Source organism: Acanthochromis polyacanthus, chromosome 7 (assembly GCF_021347895.1).
Source record: "Acanthochromis polyacanthus isolate Apoly-LR-REF ecotype Palm Island chromosome 7, KAUST_Apoly_ChrSc, whole genome shotgun sequence".
Taxonomy (NCBI): domain Eukaryota; kingdom Metazoa; phylum Chordata; class Actinopteri; family Pomacentridae; genus Acanthochromis; species Acanthochromis polyacanthus.
In genome coordinates this window covers 40,889,282-40,910,130 of record NC_067119.1, presented here as the reverse complement: position 1 = coordinate 40,910,130, position 20,849 = coordinate 40,889,282, and the positions used below count along the sequence as shown (strand labels likewise).

The following is a 20,849-nucleotide window of genomic DNA, read 5'->3' as shown; positions in this document are numbered from 1 at the left end:
TAGTGTAGATTTTGTGCCAACGAGAAGAATCTCGGTTTTGTCATTGTTTAGCTTGAGGAGGTTTGAGGTGAACCAGGATTTTATTTCAGATAGGCAGTTGGTGAGGGAGAAGGGTGGGAGTGTGGAGTTGGGTTTACTGGATAGGTAGAGCTGCGTGTCATCCACGAAACAGAAAATGACTGTTGTATTTATGGAAGATGTTGCCAAGGGGATATGCCAATATGTGAATCATAATATAAAACCTTCTTACTGTTACAAACATAAAGCTTGGTTTGCATGCTGAGAAGAATAAAACTCTTTTTTCTCATCTTTATGTTGAGAATGAAATTTCTCTGCATTAAATCCTCCACAAAGAGCAAAACTGACACAAAACCTCTGTGGTTGGTGCAGTGGAAAGTCGACTGTAAAAGAAAAAAAATCCCAGTTGATCAATGGACTTTGAGCCTGAATTTGCAGGCTTTAGTCTACCAGCACTGAGCATTATTACTGTTAGCATGATAGCATTTGAAACAGTTCTGACGAGCATTCACCGTGGCTTTATAGCCATTAAAAACCAGAAGAATAAAATAGATAATATGTGAAATTAAGGTAGGGGAATATGACAAGTTTAAAGAAAAAAAAGGGTTTTTGATTGATATTTGAAAGCAAAATTGTATTTACTACAATTCTTAATAAGTTCTGTGACTGGGAATGACGATAACATCATCAAAAAGATAAAGAAAAGAGGAGTTTTACCTTAAAGTGAGTTTGAGAAATCCATAACTTAAAGGTAAAGTACAAGTTTATCATAATATTTAGTGAAATCATAGCAATCTATTAAGTGAGATGATTGTAACAGTACACTCTTTTATAGATAAAAATGTAGAAATGTTAAATATATCACACAATTCAGTGTAAAATTAAAAATATAACATAAAAAATCATTCAAATTTAGTGTAGACCATAAGCAAGATATGTTTACAGGAGTGTGCATTTGATTTCAGAAGAGTCACTAGATAATATTTAAACTGTTTTAGGATCAACAAAAGATGCAAGTCAGCTTTTAAAACCCTTTTAACTCATCCATGTAGTGTTTTTCTATCCTCAAAGACACTTTATGACACCATGCCTGAGTATTTCTACATGGAACCTCCAGTGTGCTGCAACAATACAGATTCAGGGGATGTCATAGATCTGTGCATTTTGGAGGACGCCACATGTAATCTAAGCTTTTTAAAGGCTTGAAGGGATTATTTTAATGAAAAAAAACACTATTTAGTCAACTTAAAATAAAAAGTTTCAAACACTTTCTAAAAGATAATGCTATTATTGCACATTTCTTACAGAGGTTTGGTCTACTTTACTGTCTGAATTCCAGTGTCTTTGTAGGTGAAAAGTAAACAAAAATACTTCTTGAAAAATGACACTGAAGTTCCTTTTAGGCTACACACAAACCTTCTTTAATATGTACCCTTGAGAGGTAAATCCTAGGCAAAAAACGAGTCTGCAATTCACTTGAAGTATTCACATTATAAGCTCTTTAAGCTTAGTGAAACCAGCTGGGTTTCCTCCAGATAACAGCCGCGACTTTACATGTGTCTTTCAGGTTGTGTCGTCTGCACGTGTCGACTGAATATTTCTAATATCTTTCCTGCTGTAGCCAGCCCCTGGAGCTGACAGTCTGCCCTCACACCTCCGTCCATTCAGCAGCGAAGCAGAGTACAAACTAGTGAAATGCACCTATCAGCAGCTCCAGCACAGCGGTTACTACTGGGGACCAATGAGCATGGAGGAAGCTCATGACATACTCACAAGTGCGCCGCTGGGAACCTTCCTCATCAGGTACTCTGACACTTTATTTTGAAGGTTTTAGTGTTGTTTTAATTGTGTGACTGTGCCTGTGGTTAGTCGCCTCAACAGATAGAAGATCCCGGCCTCAGATCTTTCTGTGCTGAGCTTACATGTTCTCACCTGAGGTCTGTACTGTGACGTGACATTAGTGTGTTTGCAGGTATGTTGAGCTTAAATTCTGACTTTTCGAAGGCGGCTCTCTTTTTACATGCTAGATCTCCATGGAAACTGATGCTGTGGAGCTAGATCTCCATGGTAACTGATGCTGTGGAACTAGATCTCCATGGTAACTGGTACTGTGTAGCTAGATCTCCATGGTAACTGGTGCCATGTAGCTAGATCTCCATGGCAACTGATGCTGTGTAGCTAGATCTCCATGGTAACTGGTGCTGTGGAGCTAACCTGGTCCAGGTTTTGTTCAGGGTTTCAGATTTAAATCGGCTGTAAGAAGTGTCTCCTATTGAACAAATCATTTCCTGATGATTGTTTGAGAGATACAGATTCTCTGCTGAGGGAAAAATACTATATCTGCAAACATGTTGATCTGTATGTTACTGAATCCACTGAATGAAGCCGTGTAGCTACAGTATCACACACTGTGTGCATCACGTTGCCATGGGAATGTATTGAGTTGATGATGCAGAAATCACATAAATATGTTTTTATGTTTGGTCCATTTCCTCTGCTGGTACTGCAGCTGACAGAACACTGATTAGTTTATTGGTATTTATTACAGAGAATATTCAATCAGTGACATTAGTTTCGCTTTGATTCGGCCATAAATTAAAGTGATTTCCCTCATTATGGGACAGTGTCAGACCTAAATGTACTTCAATACAATATCATGTTTGAGTACATGTAGTTTAAAGTTTAGTAGTTGTAATGTGCAGCTGTCATTTAGAAATATTCAGCTGCACTGATTGATAAAATAAATACATTTAACAGTTTTCTACCAGCGTTCCTGCCCTGCATCATTTCCAGTTGCAGCTTTTTACAGTCACACATTTTTGTATTCCTCTTTGTTCTCCATTAAAACAACCTGTTGACTTAAGCAGCTGCAAGAAATTGGTTCATTTTGTGCAGAAGAGTCACATGAAATGTTAAGCTCCTCCTTTAATATGAACAGAGTTTGAAGCAGAAAGTCTGAGTTGACAAAGAAAGTTGATAAACACCTTCATGATACCTGTCTAGGTGAATCTGCCTTTGTCCTAAAAGTATTTCAAGGTGTTGACACTCTTGGAGAAATGCTGGTCTTTGGTCCACTCCTGGGAAGGTTCACCACTGCTCCATGTTTCTCCATTGGTGGATAATGTCTCTCACTGTGGTTCTCTGGAGTCCCAGAGCCTCAGCAATGGATTTGTAACCCTTCAGACTGTTGACTGTCAATGACTTCGTTTCTCATCTGTTCTGGAATCTGTTTAGAACGTGGCATCATGTGCGGCTTTTTGAGACCCTTTAGCTACTTCACAATGTCAGACAGGCTCTGGAAGTAATGATGAATGTGGATGGTGAAACTGAACCCACCTGCTGAATGAATTTGGTCATCTGGTAGATCGGTAGCTAAGGCAGCAATTACTTTTTCACATAGGACAAGATTGGCTGGACTGTGCTTTTCCTACAATAAGTGAAATCATCATTTAAAAACTGCATTTTGTATCTTAGGTTATCTTTGTGTGACATTAAAATTAGTTTGATGATCTGAAACATTTACATGTGAAAAATATGCAATAATAGAAGATTTCTGTAAATATTGTAAATATTGCTTCACAGCACTGTACTTGGCAGGTTGCTCCCTTTCCACAGTTCTTTTGTGGTTTCAGTCTCAGCATCTTCTGTGTCTGCATGTAATCTCAGACTGACTCCACGATGTTGAAATCTGTGGGGCGACACCATCTGTTGTAGGACGATCTGAAACACTTACTTGTGAGAAATATGCAAAAATAGAAGATTTCTGTGGGGGGCAAATACTTTTGCATGACAGTGTATGTTGTCATCCTCAATCGTTCCTACTCCTGCATGTCCGGTAAAAGCGTTGAATGAGCACACAGTGACCAATCTGTTGCCGTGTTGTTGCAGAGACAGCGGCCAGCCGGATGTTTTCTTCACTCTGAGCTACCAAAGCGACGACGGTCCGACAAGCGTTCGGGTCCAGCTGAACAACCTGCTCTTCAGTCTGTACGGCAGCCACAGGACTTTTGAGACGCTCTTCGCTTTGCTCACGTTTTACACCAGCTCATCCTGCAAGCTGACGGTGCCATATCGCAAACAGCGTCCAGAGCGACTGAAGCAGATGTGCAGGAGGGCTTTTATCCACACGCATGGAGCAGAAAGGATGAACACCTTATCTGGACTTAGCAAAGAAGTTAAAGCCTACATTCACGCATACCCTCACTGCATATAGACTCTCCTGTGGATAAAGTGCCTTGTCCCGCATTATGATGTTGTTTGGAGAAAAAAAAGTTTTGAATTTGTGGGTTTTTTTCATGAACAACACATTTTTTGGTATTTTGACTCGTGCAGCTTGAGAGGTTGTTGTATGTTATCGAAATGTTTTACAGAGTACTTGTAGCACACGGTGTCATTATTTAATTAGCAGCTATGTGTGCTGTCAGAAATCATAGTTATTATTTGTACATTTACATATTTAAGACACATTTTTAACAGATCCTGTGTAAACATAACAGCGAGTAAACACCCCACTGCTGTTTGAAAGCTCCTTTACTTGATATTTGGCCGCTGTATGGCAAAAGCGCATCAAATGAAGTCAATGTTTTGCCAGCATGTAAGGTTGTGACTGAAATTGTAATTTGTATTAGACTTCCATTCACATGTCATAACATTCTCTCTTTCACTGCTGGCTAATTCTCTCGTCATCTCAGGTCAGAACAGTTATTTTGTGATAATAATGGATGAATTACTTCATTATCTTTCGAAAGAAGTAGGTTGTTTTTGTCAGGATAGAGGAGCAAATGGCTCATTTTCATGAGAACGCAAGAGATTCTTGACATCATCAACAGACTGCGGTTTCCATACTTTGCAATCCAGCTGTGTTCAGTCAACAGCTGGATCATTGGAGTAAAAAACTTTATGAAGTTGCAGATGTGGTCCATCCAGTGCAGGACGAAACCTCTTTTGAATGAAAGTATCACAAGAATCATTCTATGACAAAACAACTGTGGAGCTGTAAATCTATAGTAATTAACTAAATGAGGTGAAAAAGCTCCACCGGGCATCAGAGTTGATGATTATTGAATGTAGGTTTGTGTCCAACCACTATTATGTGTCTTGACCTGATTCAGTTTTGCCACTATTGAATACTGCAGTTTGTACATTTGTTCATTAGCACTTCATGTTTCCACAAAGGTACTCTGTTCAGACTTCAGACAGCTGTACAACATTGGGATCCTTTCCCCCAAACTGTTTATGTCTTGACTGCAAAATAAAACGTGAAGATTTTGTAGAGTTGAGGAACTTCGTAGATCTGCACATACTAGAAGAAGCAACATATGGAATTTGACTGATTTTAAGCCATGAAGGGATTATTTTCACATAAAAAAATCGAAGTATGAGAGAAATTTTGGAGCTTTAATCAGTAACCAACAAAATGTTTAGATAAATAATCGCATTTATTCACAAAAAGAACAATAAAAAAACAAGAAAAGCGCTCAGAGAGCACAGTACTCTGCCAAGGCTGGTTAGTTGTATCATTTCCAGTGGCTGAAATCTTGAAAAAAATTATGGCAGAAATCATGCCAACTTAGAATGTATCCATTTAATATACAGTCAGGAAAGGAAGGAAAATTATTAGACCACCATTTTTTTCAGTTTCTTGTTTATTTTAATGCCTGGTAGAACCAAAGGTGCATTTGTTTGGACAATTATCATGATAACAACAAAAATAGCTCATAAGACTTTGATTTCAAAGCTCATATCTAGCCATTTTCAATGTTTTTCTTGACAATAACCAAAATCACTTAAGTTGTTATGTCAGTGGCGTACATGACATTGTGCTGCCAAAAATAGTGCCTTTAGGCATTCCATGTTTTCTTTTCTGTCTGTTTTAGTCACATGATACACAGAGGAGTTAGTGTTTGATTGCATAACCATTGTTACTGATAACTGCAGCCATGCGCCGTGGCATGCTCTCCACTAGCTTCTGACATTGTTCTGCTGTCACAGCAGCCCATTCCTGTTGCACAAATTCAAACTAATTTGCTTTGTTGTTGGACTTGTGATTCTCCATTTTGCGTTTGATAACTTTCTGAAGGGTTTCAGTTGGATTTAGATCTGGTGATAAAGCATTACCAAGGCATGGTTCTGGGCTGCACAGTGGATAGTGGTTAGCACTTTCGCCTTAAAGCAAGAAGATCCCCGGTTCAAATCCCGGGGTGGGCCTGGGATCTTTCTGTGTGGAGTTTGCATGTTCTCCTTGTGCATGCGTGGGCACTCCGGCTTCCTCCCACAGTCCAAGAATATGCTGAGGTTAATTGATAAATATAAATGGCCCGTAGGTGTGAATGCGAGTGTAATTGTTTGTCTGTATATGTAGCCCTGCGACAGACTGGCGACCTGTCCAGGGTGTCCCCTGCCTTCGTCCGAGTCAGCTGGGATAGGCTCCAGCACCCTCCACGACCTTAGTGAGGATAAAGCGGTGCATAGAGAATGGATGGATGGATTTAAGGCATGATTCCAATGTTATGGTTCTCCATTCAGGCTTTAACTGACCTTGCCGTGTGGTAAGGGGCATTGTCTTGTTGGAAAATCCAGTCATTGGAAGCAGGAAAGAGTTTTCCAGCTGATGGAAGAAGACTGTTGTCAAGAGCAGCCCCAAACATGACCTGTTTCATTTGCCCTTCACGCAACTGCATTGGCCCTGTTCCACCCAGACTGAAACCGAAACCCCAGATGGTCACTGAACCACCCCCATGTTTTCCTGTAGGGGCAAGACAGTCTGGTTTGTAGGCTTCTCCCGGCTTCCTCCTAACCAGGAAGTTGGCTGAAGCGGGCATCAACTGGAAGTTGGATTCATCACTGAAGAGAACCTCAGCCCAGTCATCAACAGTCCAATCCTTGCGATCCCCAGCAAAAAGTAAGGTCTTTGGTTGATGAAGGGGTTCTTCCGTGTAACTTCAGACCAGCTTCAAGAAGTCTGTTTTCAACTGTCCTTGCTGAACAAGTCACATTTCTCCACAGTGCTCACTCGTTTTTTAGGTCCCTGGAGGTCTGACGACAATTCCTGACACAGGAAGGGAAGAGAGTACGGTATTTTCATGGGGTAGAAAGTGTCACGCCCCCTCCTGCTCCTGTGCTCTGGCTCATCAAATTAATGACGTGCTGGAAAGCACAGCCGGCGCAGATTGGCAATCAGCGCAGTATAAAGCCTGGCTCTCTCCACTCCTCCGTTGCTGGGTCATTGCATGCTGAACGCCGTCTCACACACATTGCTCCCTGGACTCTGTCCCGTCCCCCCACCATGGATTACCTCGCCTGCTCTGCCTTCTTCTCCTCACCCCAGAAACCCTCATCAGCTCGTCACCTCTCCTCTGCTTTGTACCCCTCCGTCTGCTCCCGGTCTGCCAGCTTCTCAGCCCTCGCCACACTCCCTCCACCGGCTTCCACAACTCTGTTTCTCTCCCGTCTCCCAAACCCCGGACATTACGTGAGTCACCTCCTCTCCCCATCTTTAGTTTAGTTTGCATCGCGGCCCTAGGCCGCCGCCTTTAGTTTAGTTTAATTCCCCTTCAGGCCCGGGTTTGTTTATTCCCCACACCTCCCTTATAGAGTGCCTTTTGGTTTAAGTTCTGTTAATAAACTAATTATTTAATTCACCTGCCTGTTTGTTGCCTGCTGCTTTGGTTCAAACCACCTAGATCTTAACAGAATGACCCAGCCACCTAAGAACCCAGCAGGCTACCCCAATTACCTAGACCTGTCCTTGTTCCCCGTTGGCCCCTGGGATGTTTTTTTTTTAACCTGATGAGGACTATGATTTTTTGATGGTCCTGTTTGCCCTGCTGGAGGCCTGGGAAAAGCCAGCTAGGCAGGCATATAAAGCCACGGCTGTGATGATGGGACGCAGGATGGCATTTGAAAAACCTTGGTTGGTTCCGTACCTGCCCAACGAACTCCTGCAGTTCCTGTGCACCCCTGCCTAGCCTGCTGAGCAACTCCTCATCCCCAATCCTGGAGGGGCTTGACGTTCCCTCACTCATTGACTTCCCTGACAGACCGCCCGATCCTGGTTCTCCGCTAGCCATAGAGCCAGCCACCAGAAGATCTAGCCGCTGAAGGCGCGGCTCTAGAAGATGCCAAAGCTCCCCTACTCCTGTCCCTGAGGAGCCCTGTGCCACCTCACCTGTGGTGCTGGAGGGGCCCTGTGCCACCTCGCCTGCAGTGTTAGAGGGGCCTGGAGCTGCCTCACCGTCCGAGTGGGTCGACGCCGCCACTGTTGCCGAGCGGGTCGACGCCCTCTCCCTCCCTACCGAGGAGAGGCCTCGTGTTGCCTCACTCCCTGCCAAGGGGAGGCGCCGTGTTGCCTCACTCCCTGCCGAGGAGAGGCCCCGTGCTGCTTCACGCCCGGCGGAGGAGAGGCCCTGTGCCGCCTCACTTCCGGCTGAGGAGAGGTCCCGTGCCGTCTCCCGCTCTGTGGGGGCCATTGCCCCGACTCCTGTCCTTATGGGGACCATCGCTTTGTCTTCTGTCTATCTGGGGGCCACCACCCCATCACCAGTCTTTGTAGGGCCCATCGCCCCGTCTTATGTTCCTGTGGGGGCCATTGCCCCATCTTCTGTTCCTGTGGGGCCCATTGCCCCGTCTTCTGTTCGTGTGGGGCCCATTGCCCCGTCTTCGGTTCCTGTGGGGGCCACCATCCCGTCTTCGGTCCAGGTGGGCCTTTCAGCGTTGAGGCTCCCAGCCTCCCCTTGCAGCTTTAAAGGAGCTAGAAGCTCCCCCGCAGCCTTGAGGAAGCTAAAGACTTCCCCTGCATGGAGTGACGTGACGCGCTTGACAAGTATGGCTGCTTGAGAGCGTCCTGCGCCTTTCCCGTACCTTATTTTGCACATAAATGCAACAAAGAGCTACCGTAGTCACGCAATAACACTACGATTTTGCTGTCACAATGTCAAACACCACAAGGAGCACATCCAAACCCAGCATGTCTGCGGGAATCGGGAGTGGGAAAAGCTCTGATGTAGCTTGTGCTACTCAAGCTAATGCTACTGCTAACCCGAATACATCCCCTCTCCCCCTGGGCACTGTGATGGAGCAGGCGGACGCCCAGAGTGTACCTGGTGAGGTTGCGCAGGAGCTGGCTAAGCTCACTGTGCTCATACCGGAGAAATCTGATAGTCACGATAAGAAGCTTGAGGAAATTCGTGCTACCACAAGAGCCACGGAGAGTAAGGTAGTCGACATTGTTAGCCCAGTTAGTAGTGTGGAGAGCCGCCTGGGTTTTCTGGAGGACGCACAAGAAAAGTTAGAGGCTCATCCACCGGCCTCCCGCGAGGAGGTAGATATGCTTCGAGAGAAGATGGACGAGATTGAAAATCGTGAACGTAGATGCAACTTGCGCTTTGTTGGTTTCCTGGAGTCGTGTGAGAATAATGATGCCATCTCTTTCCTGGAGGGGATCATTCCGACACTGTTTGGCCTCACTTTCGCTAAAGGCTTGGAGATCGAGAGGGCACATCGTCTAGGGCCCATGCTCAGAAGCTAGGACGGTGAGCAATCACCTCGCCCCAGACCTATAATCGCCAGATTTTTGAGATTTCAGGATCGGGAGCGCATCGCTGAAGCTGTGCGAAAGATGGGGAATGTTGTCTGGCGTGAATGGCGGATTATGGTTTTCCCGGACTATTCCAAGCTGTTGAATGAGAGACGGGCGAAGTTTAAGGACTGTAAGAAGCTCCTGCACGAGAAGCACATTCGTTTTGCACTGAACTATCCAGCTGTGCTCATTGTGAAGACGGCACACGGACCCTGGCACTTTGAGGACCACAAGAAGGCCATCTCGTACATTCGTTCACTTGACCAAAGTGCTCCTTGCTCGCAGTGACGCGTGGACACTATGATGACACATTGATGAGCGGATTCTGAGTGACTCTGGGATTCATTCGCCGTGTATCCATACCAATAAGGTTTGTTGAAGTGAAGGGATGGGCTCACTTAGCGGCGAGGAAAATAACGGATTTGTTGTTGTTGTGGTGTTTAGGCTATAACTGTAACTGTGGAAATTACATAGCTTTGTTGCAGTTACAGTTACTACGGGTTAGATTTGCATTTGTATTGTGTTAATATGCCAGTTTGTCACTAACCCACGTGAGTGTGGGGGGAGGGGGCGGGGGTGCTGAGGGCAACCTCAGTTGGGTGCATATTTGCGGACCTTAATAAGGGAGGATGCTTTGGGCGGGACGTGAGGGGGTGGTTTGATTTTGGGTTTGATTTTGTTTTTGAGTCTATTACTTTTAAGTTTTATTTTAAATTCATTTTGCCAATTGATGCCAATACAGTTTTACTTACAGCACTACCTGCTGTATGTTCATTTGATCAATCACACCTAATAATAATATGAGTGTAATGAGCTGGAACGTCAAAGGTCTGAATAATGCCGTCAAGTAAAGGAAAATCTTAGCATTTATTAAATCTAAAAAATGTGATATTGTAGTGTACAGCTTAGAGAGGTTCTCTCACCCATTGGACTTGGTGGTTTAGGGGGCGTGCCTGAGACCCCATAGTTTTGTTGCTGACATTGTTTTCGCGGCATTCTGTGTGTGGCTCAAGAAGAATAAAGTTGACTCACCAGCAACTAGCTCGTGTCTCCCTCTTCTTCGCCACATTGGTGACCCCGATTTGAGCATGACTGAACCGGCAGAAAGGAGTGTTTCGTCTTCGACTGCGGCCGCGGATTCGGCCTCCTCGTCTCTCCAGCTCCCACAGCCGGCTTCGTTCTCCGCTGCCCCGGCCGCCATTAAGCTTCCAGAGTTCTGGCACAGCGATCCGGCTTCGTGGTTCCAACACATCGAAGCGCTTTTCCATCTACGGGGTGTGGACGCAGATGTCTCCAGGTACTATCTGGTGGTCGCGGCCCTGGACCAGCAGTCCACTCGCAGGGTTATGTCACTGCTCCGTAACCCCCCTCAGAGCGGGATGTACGCGGCTCTGAAGCAGCTCCTGCTGCGGAGATACTGTCTCTCCTCGGCCGAGAGAGCAGATAAAATCCTCGGCCTGCCTGGTTTGGGAGATGGTACAGCCGTGGACCTTATGGACGATATGCTGTCTCTCCTGGGTTCAGATGACGGCGGTTTCCTTTTCCCGCACATTTTCCTTCGACAGCTCCCGCCGCAAGTTCGAGCGGCTTTGGCTAACTCTCCTCGTCTGGCCGTCGGCGATTACCGCGGCCTGGCGGAAGAAGCTGACCAGATCCTGTTGGCTACCAGACGTTTCGCGGTGCAGAGTATGGCGGTGGAGGCCCAGCAGAGGACGGTGGAGGACCCGGCAGTGGTGTCTGCAGTCGGCGCGAGGACTCGTCGCCGTGAGAGCCCCCTGTGTTTCTACCACCGGAGGTTTGGATACAAAGCAAAGCGCTGTGTACCCCCATGTGCGTTTGAGGTGTCGGGAAACGCAGTGGCTACTGTGGGCGCTGATGAACGAGGTGAGCTGCTGTTTATTAAAGACTCTCTGTCGGGACAGCGTTTTCTGGTTGACTCTGGCTCTCAGAAGAGTTTGGTGCACTCCACCGGTCCAGGGAGTTCGGACCGTGGAGGCGGACCACTGCTAAGCGCAGCTAACGGCTCACCGATCGAGACTTTTGGCACGAAACGGACAACTGTTTGTTTCCACGGACGTGAGTTCGAGTGGGACTTTGTAGTTGCCTCTGTGACTGTTCCGATAATCGGTGCTGATTTTTTGTGTGCCCATGGTTTGTTAATTGATGTTGCTAACCGCAGGCTTATCGACGCTGTAACTTTTTCCACTGTTCCATGTGAGGCCGGGGGAGGGGGGCCGCGGATGCACGCGAGTTTTTCGGCGTCTGGAGATATTTTTCAGTGTCTCCTAGCCGAATTTCCGTCTTTGACTACTCCTGCTTTTTCCTCCACGGTCGCTAAACATGGTGTGGAACATTTTATCCCCACTAGTGGTCTGCCGGTTTTTGTGCGCGCACGGCGTCTTGACGCGGGAAAACTAGCTTGCGCTGAGGAGGAGTTTGCTACCATGGAGAGGCTGGGGATTGTGAGACGCTCTAACAGCCCCTGGGCATCGCCCCTCCACATGGTGCCTAAAGTAGACGGCTCTTGGCGTCCGTGCGGTGACTTCCGCCGTCTGAACAATGTGACAACACCAGACCGTTACCCTATTCCTCACATACAGGATTTCTCTGTTCGGTTGTCCGGTGCCTCTGTTTTCTCTAAGGTGGACCTGGTGCGCGGTTATCATCAGGTCCTGGTATGCACGGAGGATGTGCCAAAGACAGCGGTGATCACCCCGTTCGGGCTTTTCGAGTTCCTCCGTATGCCTTTTGGCCTTAAAGGTGCAGCGCAGACTTTTCAAAGGTTGATGGACTCGGTGTTGCGTGGCTTAGAGTTTGTGTTCGTCTATCTGGACGACATTTTGGTGGCCAGCTCATCCCTAGAGGAGCACCACACGCACCTCAAAGAGGTTTTCCAACGCTTGGAAGCCCACGGCCTGATTGTCAACCCAGCCAAATGCCAGTTTGGGTTGCCCGTGATCGATTTTTTGGGTCATCGCATTTCGGCAGGTGGCGCTGTTCCGTTGCCGGCTAAGGTTCAGGCTGTGGCGGATTTCCCCCGCCCCGTGGTGGTCAAGTCCCTACAGGAGTTTTTGGGCATGGTGAACTTCTACAATAGGTTCATTCCCCGTGCCGCCCATCTCCTGCAGCCACTTTATGATGCCTTGCATTCCAAGAAAGCTGCTGATGCTGTCATCTGGACTCCGGACCGGATTGTTGCTTTTGAGGGGGCTAAGTCTGCTTTAGCTAATGCAGCTCTCCTAGCTCATCCTGACCCTAATGCTCCAATCGCCCTCACGACTGATGCTTCTGATTTAGCAGTGGGGGCTGTTGTGGAGCAGCGGGTAGCAGGTGCGTGGCAGCCTCTCGCATTTTTTAGCCGCAAGTTATGGGACTGCGAACGTAAATACAGTGTTTTTGACCGTGAGTTGTTGGCCCTGTTTTTGGCTACTCGGCATTTTCACTTTCTGCTGGAGGGTCGCTCTTTTACGGCTTATGTGGACCATAAGCCGCTGACGTTTGCCATGGCTAAAGTGACGGAACCCTGGTCGGCACGTCAGCAGCGTCACCTAGCGGCCATTTCTGAGTTCACTACTGACATACGTCATGTCGCGGGGAAGTCCAATTCGGTTGCGGACTGTCTTTCACGCGTGCTTGTTTGCCCCGTGCTCCTCAGGATGGATTTTTCAGCTATGGCCGCCGAACAGCCCGGGGATCCGGACATCCTTGCTCTTCGCTCCGTCGGTTCAGGCCTTAAGCTTGAGGAGGTTGTGATGCAGGAAGGGGGTCCTACACTCCTGTGTGATGTTTCCACAGGGCGGCCTCGACCTTTGGTTCCGGCAGGTTGGCGGCGGCGCGTTTTTGACTCCGTTCATTCGCTTTCGCATCCAGGTGTGCGCGCATCGGTTAAGCTGGTCGGTTCTCGTTTCGTGTGGCCTGGGTTTCGTAAAGACGTTAAGGGGTGGGCGGCATCTTGTGCTGCGTGCCAGCGTGCCAAGGTGCACCGGCATACCAAAGCCCCTCTTGAACCTTTTCCGATTCCTGCCAGGCGTTTTGACCATGTGCACGTGGATCTAGTTGGGCCCCTGCCGCCTTCCAAGGGTTTTACTTACCTGCTCACAATGGTGGATCGTACCACCAGGTGGCCTGAGGTGGTTCCCCTGTCATCCACTGCATCCACCGATGTGGTTGGTGCCTTCCTCTCTGCTTGGGTGGCCCGTTTTGGTGTGCCATCAGACGTTACTTCTGACAGGGGCCCTCAGTTTATTTCAGAGCTCTGGTCAGGGATGGCGCGTTCCTTGGGGGTGCAGGTACACCGTACTACGGCTTACCACCCTCAATCTAACGGGTTGTGTGAACGTTTCCATCGTTCGCTCAAGGCAGCCCTGCGCGCTCCGCTCGTGGGTGACAGTTGGGTGGATCGCTTACCGTGGGTCCTGCTCGGGTTGCGCGCCGCTCCCAAGGAGGATCTTGGCGCGTCCTCTGCAGAATTGGTGTTCTGCCAGCCAGTCCGTGTCCCGGGTGAGTTTTTGCTGGAGTCAGCCGCACCGTGTCTCCGTTCTGCGGTGGATCCCTTTTCGTCCGGCGGTTCTTTGGCCCCAGGCCCTATGCACCACTGTTTCCCTCGGATCTTTGTGCCTACAGCTCTCATGTCTGCCCGTTTTGTTTTTGTACGCCGCGATACCCACCGCTCGCCCCTCCAGCCTCCTTATGATGGTCCCTTCCGCGTGCTTGAGCACGGGGCCAAGGGTTTTGTTTTGGACATGGGCGGGCGCAGTGAGCTAGTTTCTGTGGATCGACTTAAGCCAGCTTATGCTGTGGCAGGCGAGGCTGTGTTGCTGGGCCAGGTTCCTCGTCGTGGCCGTCCTCCTTCCCGGCCTCCGGCTCTGTCTGATCGTACTGTTTGTGTTCCTCATCCTGTCATGGACAATGTTGTTCCTGCCCACTGTTCTGACAAGCGCCTTATTTTGCAGGTTCCTCCCACTGACTCGACGGTGGTCCAGCGCAGCCGCTATGGGAGGCCTCTTGGGCCCCCGTTGGGACGTTAATTTGCCTGCCATGTTCCCTTCTGGGTGTTCGGGGGGGGGGCTGTGTAGTGTACAGCTTAGAGACGTTCTCTCACCCATTGGACTTGGTGGTTTAGGGGGCGTGCCTGAGACCCCATAGTTTTGTTGCTGACATTGTTTTCGCGGCATTCTGTGTGTGGCTCAAGAAGAATAAAGTTGACTCACCAGCAACTAGCTCGTGTCTCCCTCTTCTTCGCCACAATATTATCTTTATCCAAGAGACACATATGACTCGACAAGAGTTTCAGAGGCTCTGTTTTGGCTGGGTGGGCTTTGTTGGCTCAAGCAGTGGTAGCAGCAAAAGTAGAGGTGTAGCAACATTAATTAATAGGAACTTGCAATTTAAATGCTTGAAGCAGAGCACAGATGAGGGGGGTAGGATGTTGCTTATGTTATGTGAGATTCAAGGCACAAATATTATTCTTGCTAATCTTTATGCTCCAAACATTCATGATCTGTCCTTCTTTGGACAGGTAGAAAAAAAGCTGGCTGACCTGGGGGACTACCCTGTTTTATTGGGGGGCGGGGGGACTTTAATGAGGTGATGGATGGGACATTAGACCGAAGCACAAATTTATTTTGCTCCACAAAGGGCAATTACTCCCTCAGAGCAATTTCTGAAGCTTGTGCTTTGGTTGATGTGTGGCATATACAAAATCCCCTTGGTAGGGACTATACATTTTATTCGGCCCCTCATGGATCTTTCTCACGAATAGATTTATTTCTGATTTCTCAATCTCTAATGCCTGATGTTGTTACCAGCAGCATTGGTAACATAATATTATCAGACCATAGCCCTATTTATCTCTCCTTAACTGCGTTCAATGTTATTTCCAGGAGCCCAAGATGGAGGTTAAACTCTAGTCTTTTAATGGATAACACATTCAGAGATTCTCTCCTATCACAAATTGACTTCTATAAGGATACTAATATTGCTTCTGCCCCTTCAGCTGGTGTGGCGTGGGAGGCGATGAAGGCTTTTCTGAGAGGTCATATTATTCAACAAGCCTCCTTTAAAAAGAGGGAAAATATTAAACTACTTGCTGATTTGGAGAAAAGAATTGAAATTGCTGAGTTAGTGTTTAAAAATTATTCTTCTTCAATCCATTTGACAAATTTGACACAACTGAAATATGAATATAACACAATAGCATCACAGAAAGCTGAATTCAGTCTGTTTCGAGCCAGACAAAAGTACTTTGAGGAGGGGGACAAGGCGGGTAGGTTACTGGCCAGATATATTAAGCAACGAGAAGCCATGAGCTCAATATCTGCTATTAAGGACGTTAATGGACAGCTTCATTCAGAACCCCCAAAAATTAATGCAATATTCAGTGATTTTTATAAGCAATTATATAGCTCGGAATCACAGGCATCAGAAGATAGTATCACAATGTTTTTGCTGAGTTTAAGCCTTCCTAAAGTAACCCAGGACTAACTTGAACACTTAGACTCACCGATTACAGTAGAAGAATTAAAACCCGTCTTTAAACATCTTCCCTCAAGTAGGGCCCCTGGTCGTGATGGGTTTACAGCAGAGTTTTATAAATCCTTCCCTGAAGAATTGGCTCCTATGCTCTTGGAGGTATATAATGAATCGTTCCAGAAACAAATGCTCCCACCTACGCTTTCGGATTGCCTCAGATTGCCGCAATTATTGTCCCATTAGTTTAACGTCGTACGACAGTAAAATATCAGAAATTTTTGCAAATCGATTAGATCGAGTAATGACTCATTTAATCCATTCCGATCAGGTTGGCTTTATACGGTCCCGCTGCTCAGCAGATAATATCAGAAGATTTTTGGACATTATGTGGGCAATACAAGACAGTCAGACTCCAATTGCTGCTATTTCATTGGATGCCGAAAGGGCATTCGACAGGCTCGAATGGCCATACTTGTTTTTAACTTTAAAATGTTTTGGCTTTAGTAGTAAATTTATTGATTGGATACAGCTTATATATACATGCCCAAAAGCTTCTGTTTTGACTAATGGCATCATTGGCCCATCATCTGACTTGGGGAGGCGTACTAGACAAGGAGAGCCACTGTCCCCCCTTCTATTTGCGATAGCCCTTGAACCACTTGCAGTGGCTGTCCGAAGAGAAGCTAAATTCCCAGGTCCCTCTATTGGTCATAGCTGTCATAGTTAATGCTTTATGTGGACGATATTCTTTTGTTTGTAACTGATCCCCAGAACTCCCTTCCTGCCTTGTTCTCCATAATCCATAATCAATACATTTTCAGATCTCTCTGGCTGTAAAATCAATTGGACAAAATGTGAGGCCCTTCCACTAACTGCTTATTGCCCCAAAACTCTTTTCCCCACCGATATGTTCTCCTGAGCTAAAAAAGGTGTAAAATATCTTGGTATCACATTCCCATCACAACTATCTGAGCTGATAAAAATTAATTTTGATCCTTTGCTTGAGAAGATGAGGGTGGATGTGGAACGCTGGAATCAACTGTGTCTCTCCATGTGGGGTAAAGTAAATGTAATCAAAATGATTTGCACCCCCAAATTTAACTGCCTACTGCAAGCTCTCCCGGTACATATTCAACCATCATATTTTAAAAAGTTTGATCAATTGTGCAAAGAATTTATATGGAGCAATAAAAAACCCAGACTTAATTTAAGAAAGCTACAGAAGCCAGTAGATGGTGGAGGACTGGGAGTACCAAATCTGCTGTATTATCATTATGCATTTTCTCTCAGGCATTTGGCACACTGGTTTCTCCCTCCTGAGAGAGCACCTCCCTGGCTTCCTCTTGAGAGTGAGGTCTCTGCCCCATTCACACCACTCTCTTGTCTCTCTACTAACCTTGTTCCTCAAAATAGGTTGCATCCCATCTTATCTCATCTTCAGAGAGCGTGGAAAAGAATATCCCAGATTTTTAAATTCAACCCACATCTTAATCAGTCTTCAGGTCTGTGGCACAATCCAAAACTTTGTATAGACAAAATCCCATTCCTTTGGAAGTCTTGGTTTATGAAAGGTGTGTTAGTATTAGGAGATCTGTATGATAATGGTACTTTGAAGTCATTTGAAAACTTTAGTAGGGGAATTCAAACTGCCCAGGCAGGACTTTTGGAGGTATCTGCAGCTGCGACATTTATTAGTGAAGACCTTTGGATCAGCTGCCTCAGCCCCCCCCAACTTGTGGCTTCTTAGAAATGCTCAAAAAAGCTCTTGTGCGAGGTCATGCAGCCTCCACTTTTTGTAAGATGTTATTGACTGAGTCTGACACCAACCTGATGCCTCTAAAGATGTCATGGGAGAAAGATTTGAATCTTACTTTTACGGAGGATGAGTGGGATGGGATCCTTAGAAATGGGAAGAGAATATCCAGGGAGCTGAGGATTCGATTAATTCAATTTAAAATTCTGCATAGAATATACTGGACACCCCATAGGCTGCACAAAGTAGGATTAGTAGATAATCATAATTGTTGGAAATGTCAAGATGACACCGGTACTTTGATTCACATGTTGCGGGGCTGTCCAAAAGTTCAGGACTTCTGGTTATCAGTACATAAGGTGGTGGTAGAGATTGTTGGCAAAGATGTCCCATTCTGTAGCAAACTTTACATTCTTGGGGACCCATCAACTACGAGTGCTTTGCCATCATCTCTCTCACAGTGGGTCCAAACAGTGATTATGCTGGGTAGAAAATTATTGGTCACTGAGTGGAAGTCTCCCTCAGCCCCATCTTTAACACACTGGAATAACTCTCTTGGCCAACTAGCATCTTTATGTGGGAATATGGCCTTTTATTTATTGTGATTACCTTTATTTGCATGGTTATCTGGTGTGTGGTTTCTTTATATTTTGCTGTGAAATTATTGCTTGATTTCTGTTAGTTTGCCAAATTGCATGTTTTGCGGTGGTGTTTTTCTTTGTATATTCTTTTTGTTTTTTAATTGAGTTCAGGTCACCCCCACTACCTGCAGCTGTGTACCAGGAACAGACTGTGGACATTGACTGAGCGCACCTGCTGCCAATCAGTTGATTACGCAGGACAGCATCTGGGGCAGTGGCAGCAAACAAAAGAGATGATCAACGGCAAACAGGGAGGCAGCACGGCGAGAGCCGGCAGGAAGCAGACAGAGCAGAGGAACAGGCAGCGCGGCGAGCCGCAGGGCGCGCGGCGGTGCAAGCCGCCGTGGCGAGCCACAGACAGGCAGTGCGGCGGCGGCAGAAGCAGTGGGGAACGGCAGCGTGCAAGGGGCAGCACGACAGATAACCGGGCAGAAGCGGCGGTGTATGATGAGCACCAGGGCGGACTACTAGGCTGAAACAAGGGCGCACAGCACCGGCACAGAGACAGGACGACCGAAGAGTGAGAGAGAGACGCACGGCAGCCGTAAAGTGGGGCCAGGTCTGGAACGCACGGCGGTGCTCAACGCGTGTTTGCGGCATACTGGGCGGCTTGGATATCACCGCCCAGACCCGGTGAGTCGCTACACACGGGAGGGAGACGCGTGGGTCCTGTTATTACTTCCCCCACTGGCAGATCCTCTCTTTCTCCCAGGCTCCAGAGCCTGCGTGATCGCGAGGCGCAGCACCGTGGCCCCTGAGGACTGGAGAAGCTCCCCCCTCAACCCCTGTCAAAGAGAAGGCCCCGCATGACGAGTCTGGTGGTCACCCATTCCGTAGTGACTTGATTTTAAGAATTTTTAGCTTGATAACTTTTTATTGGTATTTTTATTGTTTATTCTTAAATGTTATTCTTTTAGATGAATAAATTTATTGGAATGAAAAAATGGTTTTATCCTCTGTTATGCACTGCTCACCTCTGGGTTAAGAACCTCTTTTAAAACGGGTCCTAGTCCCTTACTAGGTGGCGTTGTCAGTTTTAATCGTTGTAATCCAAACTATCCAATTTAATTCTATTTTAAAAGCTTCAATCTGAGAGACATACCCCACTCGGCCGTGACATTTAGAGAGGTTATCTTTCAGACTACTGAATAGAGTAGATTATTACAACCACAAATGGGGCCCCTATTTAGCGTATATTCACTCAATGACGTCTCCAGCTCAAAGAAATACTACAGGTGTTTGAATGTATATGGTGTTATTATTTTATGTATGATTTAGCTTGGCATCTATCGTTATAGTGAGTGTCGTTTCTTTGTTTTTATTTTTATATTTATTTTTTAATAAATTATTTAGTTATTTTTTTGTTTGCATATATATATATATATATATATATATACATGGATATATCTGCACGTACTTGTATGTGTATGTATATATATATATATATATATATATATATATATATATACATTTTTTTGGGGGGGGCATATTTGGAATTTCAGTTTGTCTTGTATTGTGGATGCTGTTATGTTCAGTTAATTGGGGTATGTTGTTACCCGTTTTGGTCCACTTTAAGCCACATGTCACGGTCTGGATCTGATTTTATATGTATTTGTTCCGTCTTGTTGAATTTTGAAAAACTAATAAAACTCAAGTCATAAAATAAAAAAAAACACTTCCCCTGCAGCCTTGAGGAAGATAAAAGCTTCTCCTGCAGCCTTGAGGAAGCTAAAAGCCTCTTCTGCAGCCTTAAAGAGGTTTCCCGCCTCTCCTACAGTGTTAAAGAAGCCAAGAGCTTCTCCTGTAGCTTTAAAGAAGCCAAGAGCTTCTCATGTAGCCTTGAAGAGGTTTCCCACCTCTCCTACAGCTTTGAAGAGGTATATAGCCCCCTCGGCAGCCTTGAGACAGTGTCACGTTCCCCCCGAGTCCCTGTTAAGGCATAATGCCTCCCCAGAATCCTTGAAATGGTGTAACGCCTCCTTGGCGGCCGTGAAGAAGCTTAACGCCTCCTCGGCGGCCTTGAAGAGGCGTATCGCCTCCCCTGAGTCCTTGAAGGGGCTTAGTGCCTCCCTTCGAGCCCTGAAGGGACTTAGCGTGTCTCTTCGAGCCCTGTCGAGGCTTAGCGCCTCCCTGCGAGCCCTGAAGAGGCTTAGCACCTCCCCTCGGGTCCTAAAGAGTCTTAGTGCCTCCCTTCGAGCCCTGAAGAGGCTTAGCACCTTCCTTCGAGCCCTGAAGAGGCTCGGTGCCTCCCTTCGAGCCCTAAGAAAGCTTAACACCTCCCGAGCCCTGGGGTTGCTTAGCGCCTCCTCCCTGGTCCTGAAAAGAGTAAACGCTACCCCAACACCAAGTGGCGCCCTTGCAGTGGCCACCCCAATGGGTCCCCCTGCAG

General features: G+C 46.6%; 2 protein-coding genes across 6 annotated transcripts in view; one reads left to right on the top strand and one right to left on the bottom strand.

Moving 5' to 3' along the window:
- LOC110958787 (suppressor of cytokine signaling 1-like) overlaps positions 1 to 5,297 on the top strand; it is a 31,334-nt gene extending 26,037 nt beyond the window's left edge. For all 5 annotated transcript variants that reach the window (XM_022205486.2, XM_022205483.2, XM_022205484.2 and 2 more), the window contains 2 exons: positions 1,640 to 1,821; positions 3,907 to 5,297. In XM_022205486.2, coding sequence (XP_022061178.2) covers positions 1,640 to 1,821; positions 3,907 to 4,231 — 507 coding nt within the window. In that variant the 3' untranslated portion in view covers positions 4,232 to 5,297. The remainder of the gene's footprint in view (positions 1 to 1,639; positions 1,822 to 3,906) is intronic.
- LOC110957620 (protein FAM83G) overlaps positions 1 to 20,849 on the bottom strand; it is a 216,228-nt gene that overhangs the window by 63,712 nt on the left and 131,667 nt on the right. The window lies entirely within an intron of this gene.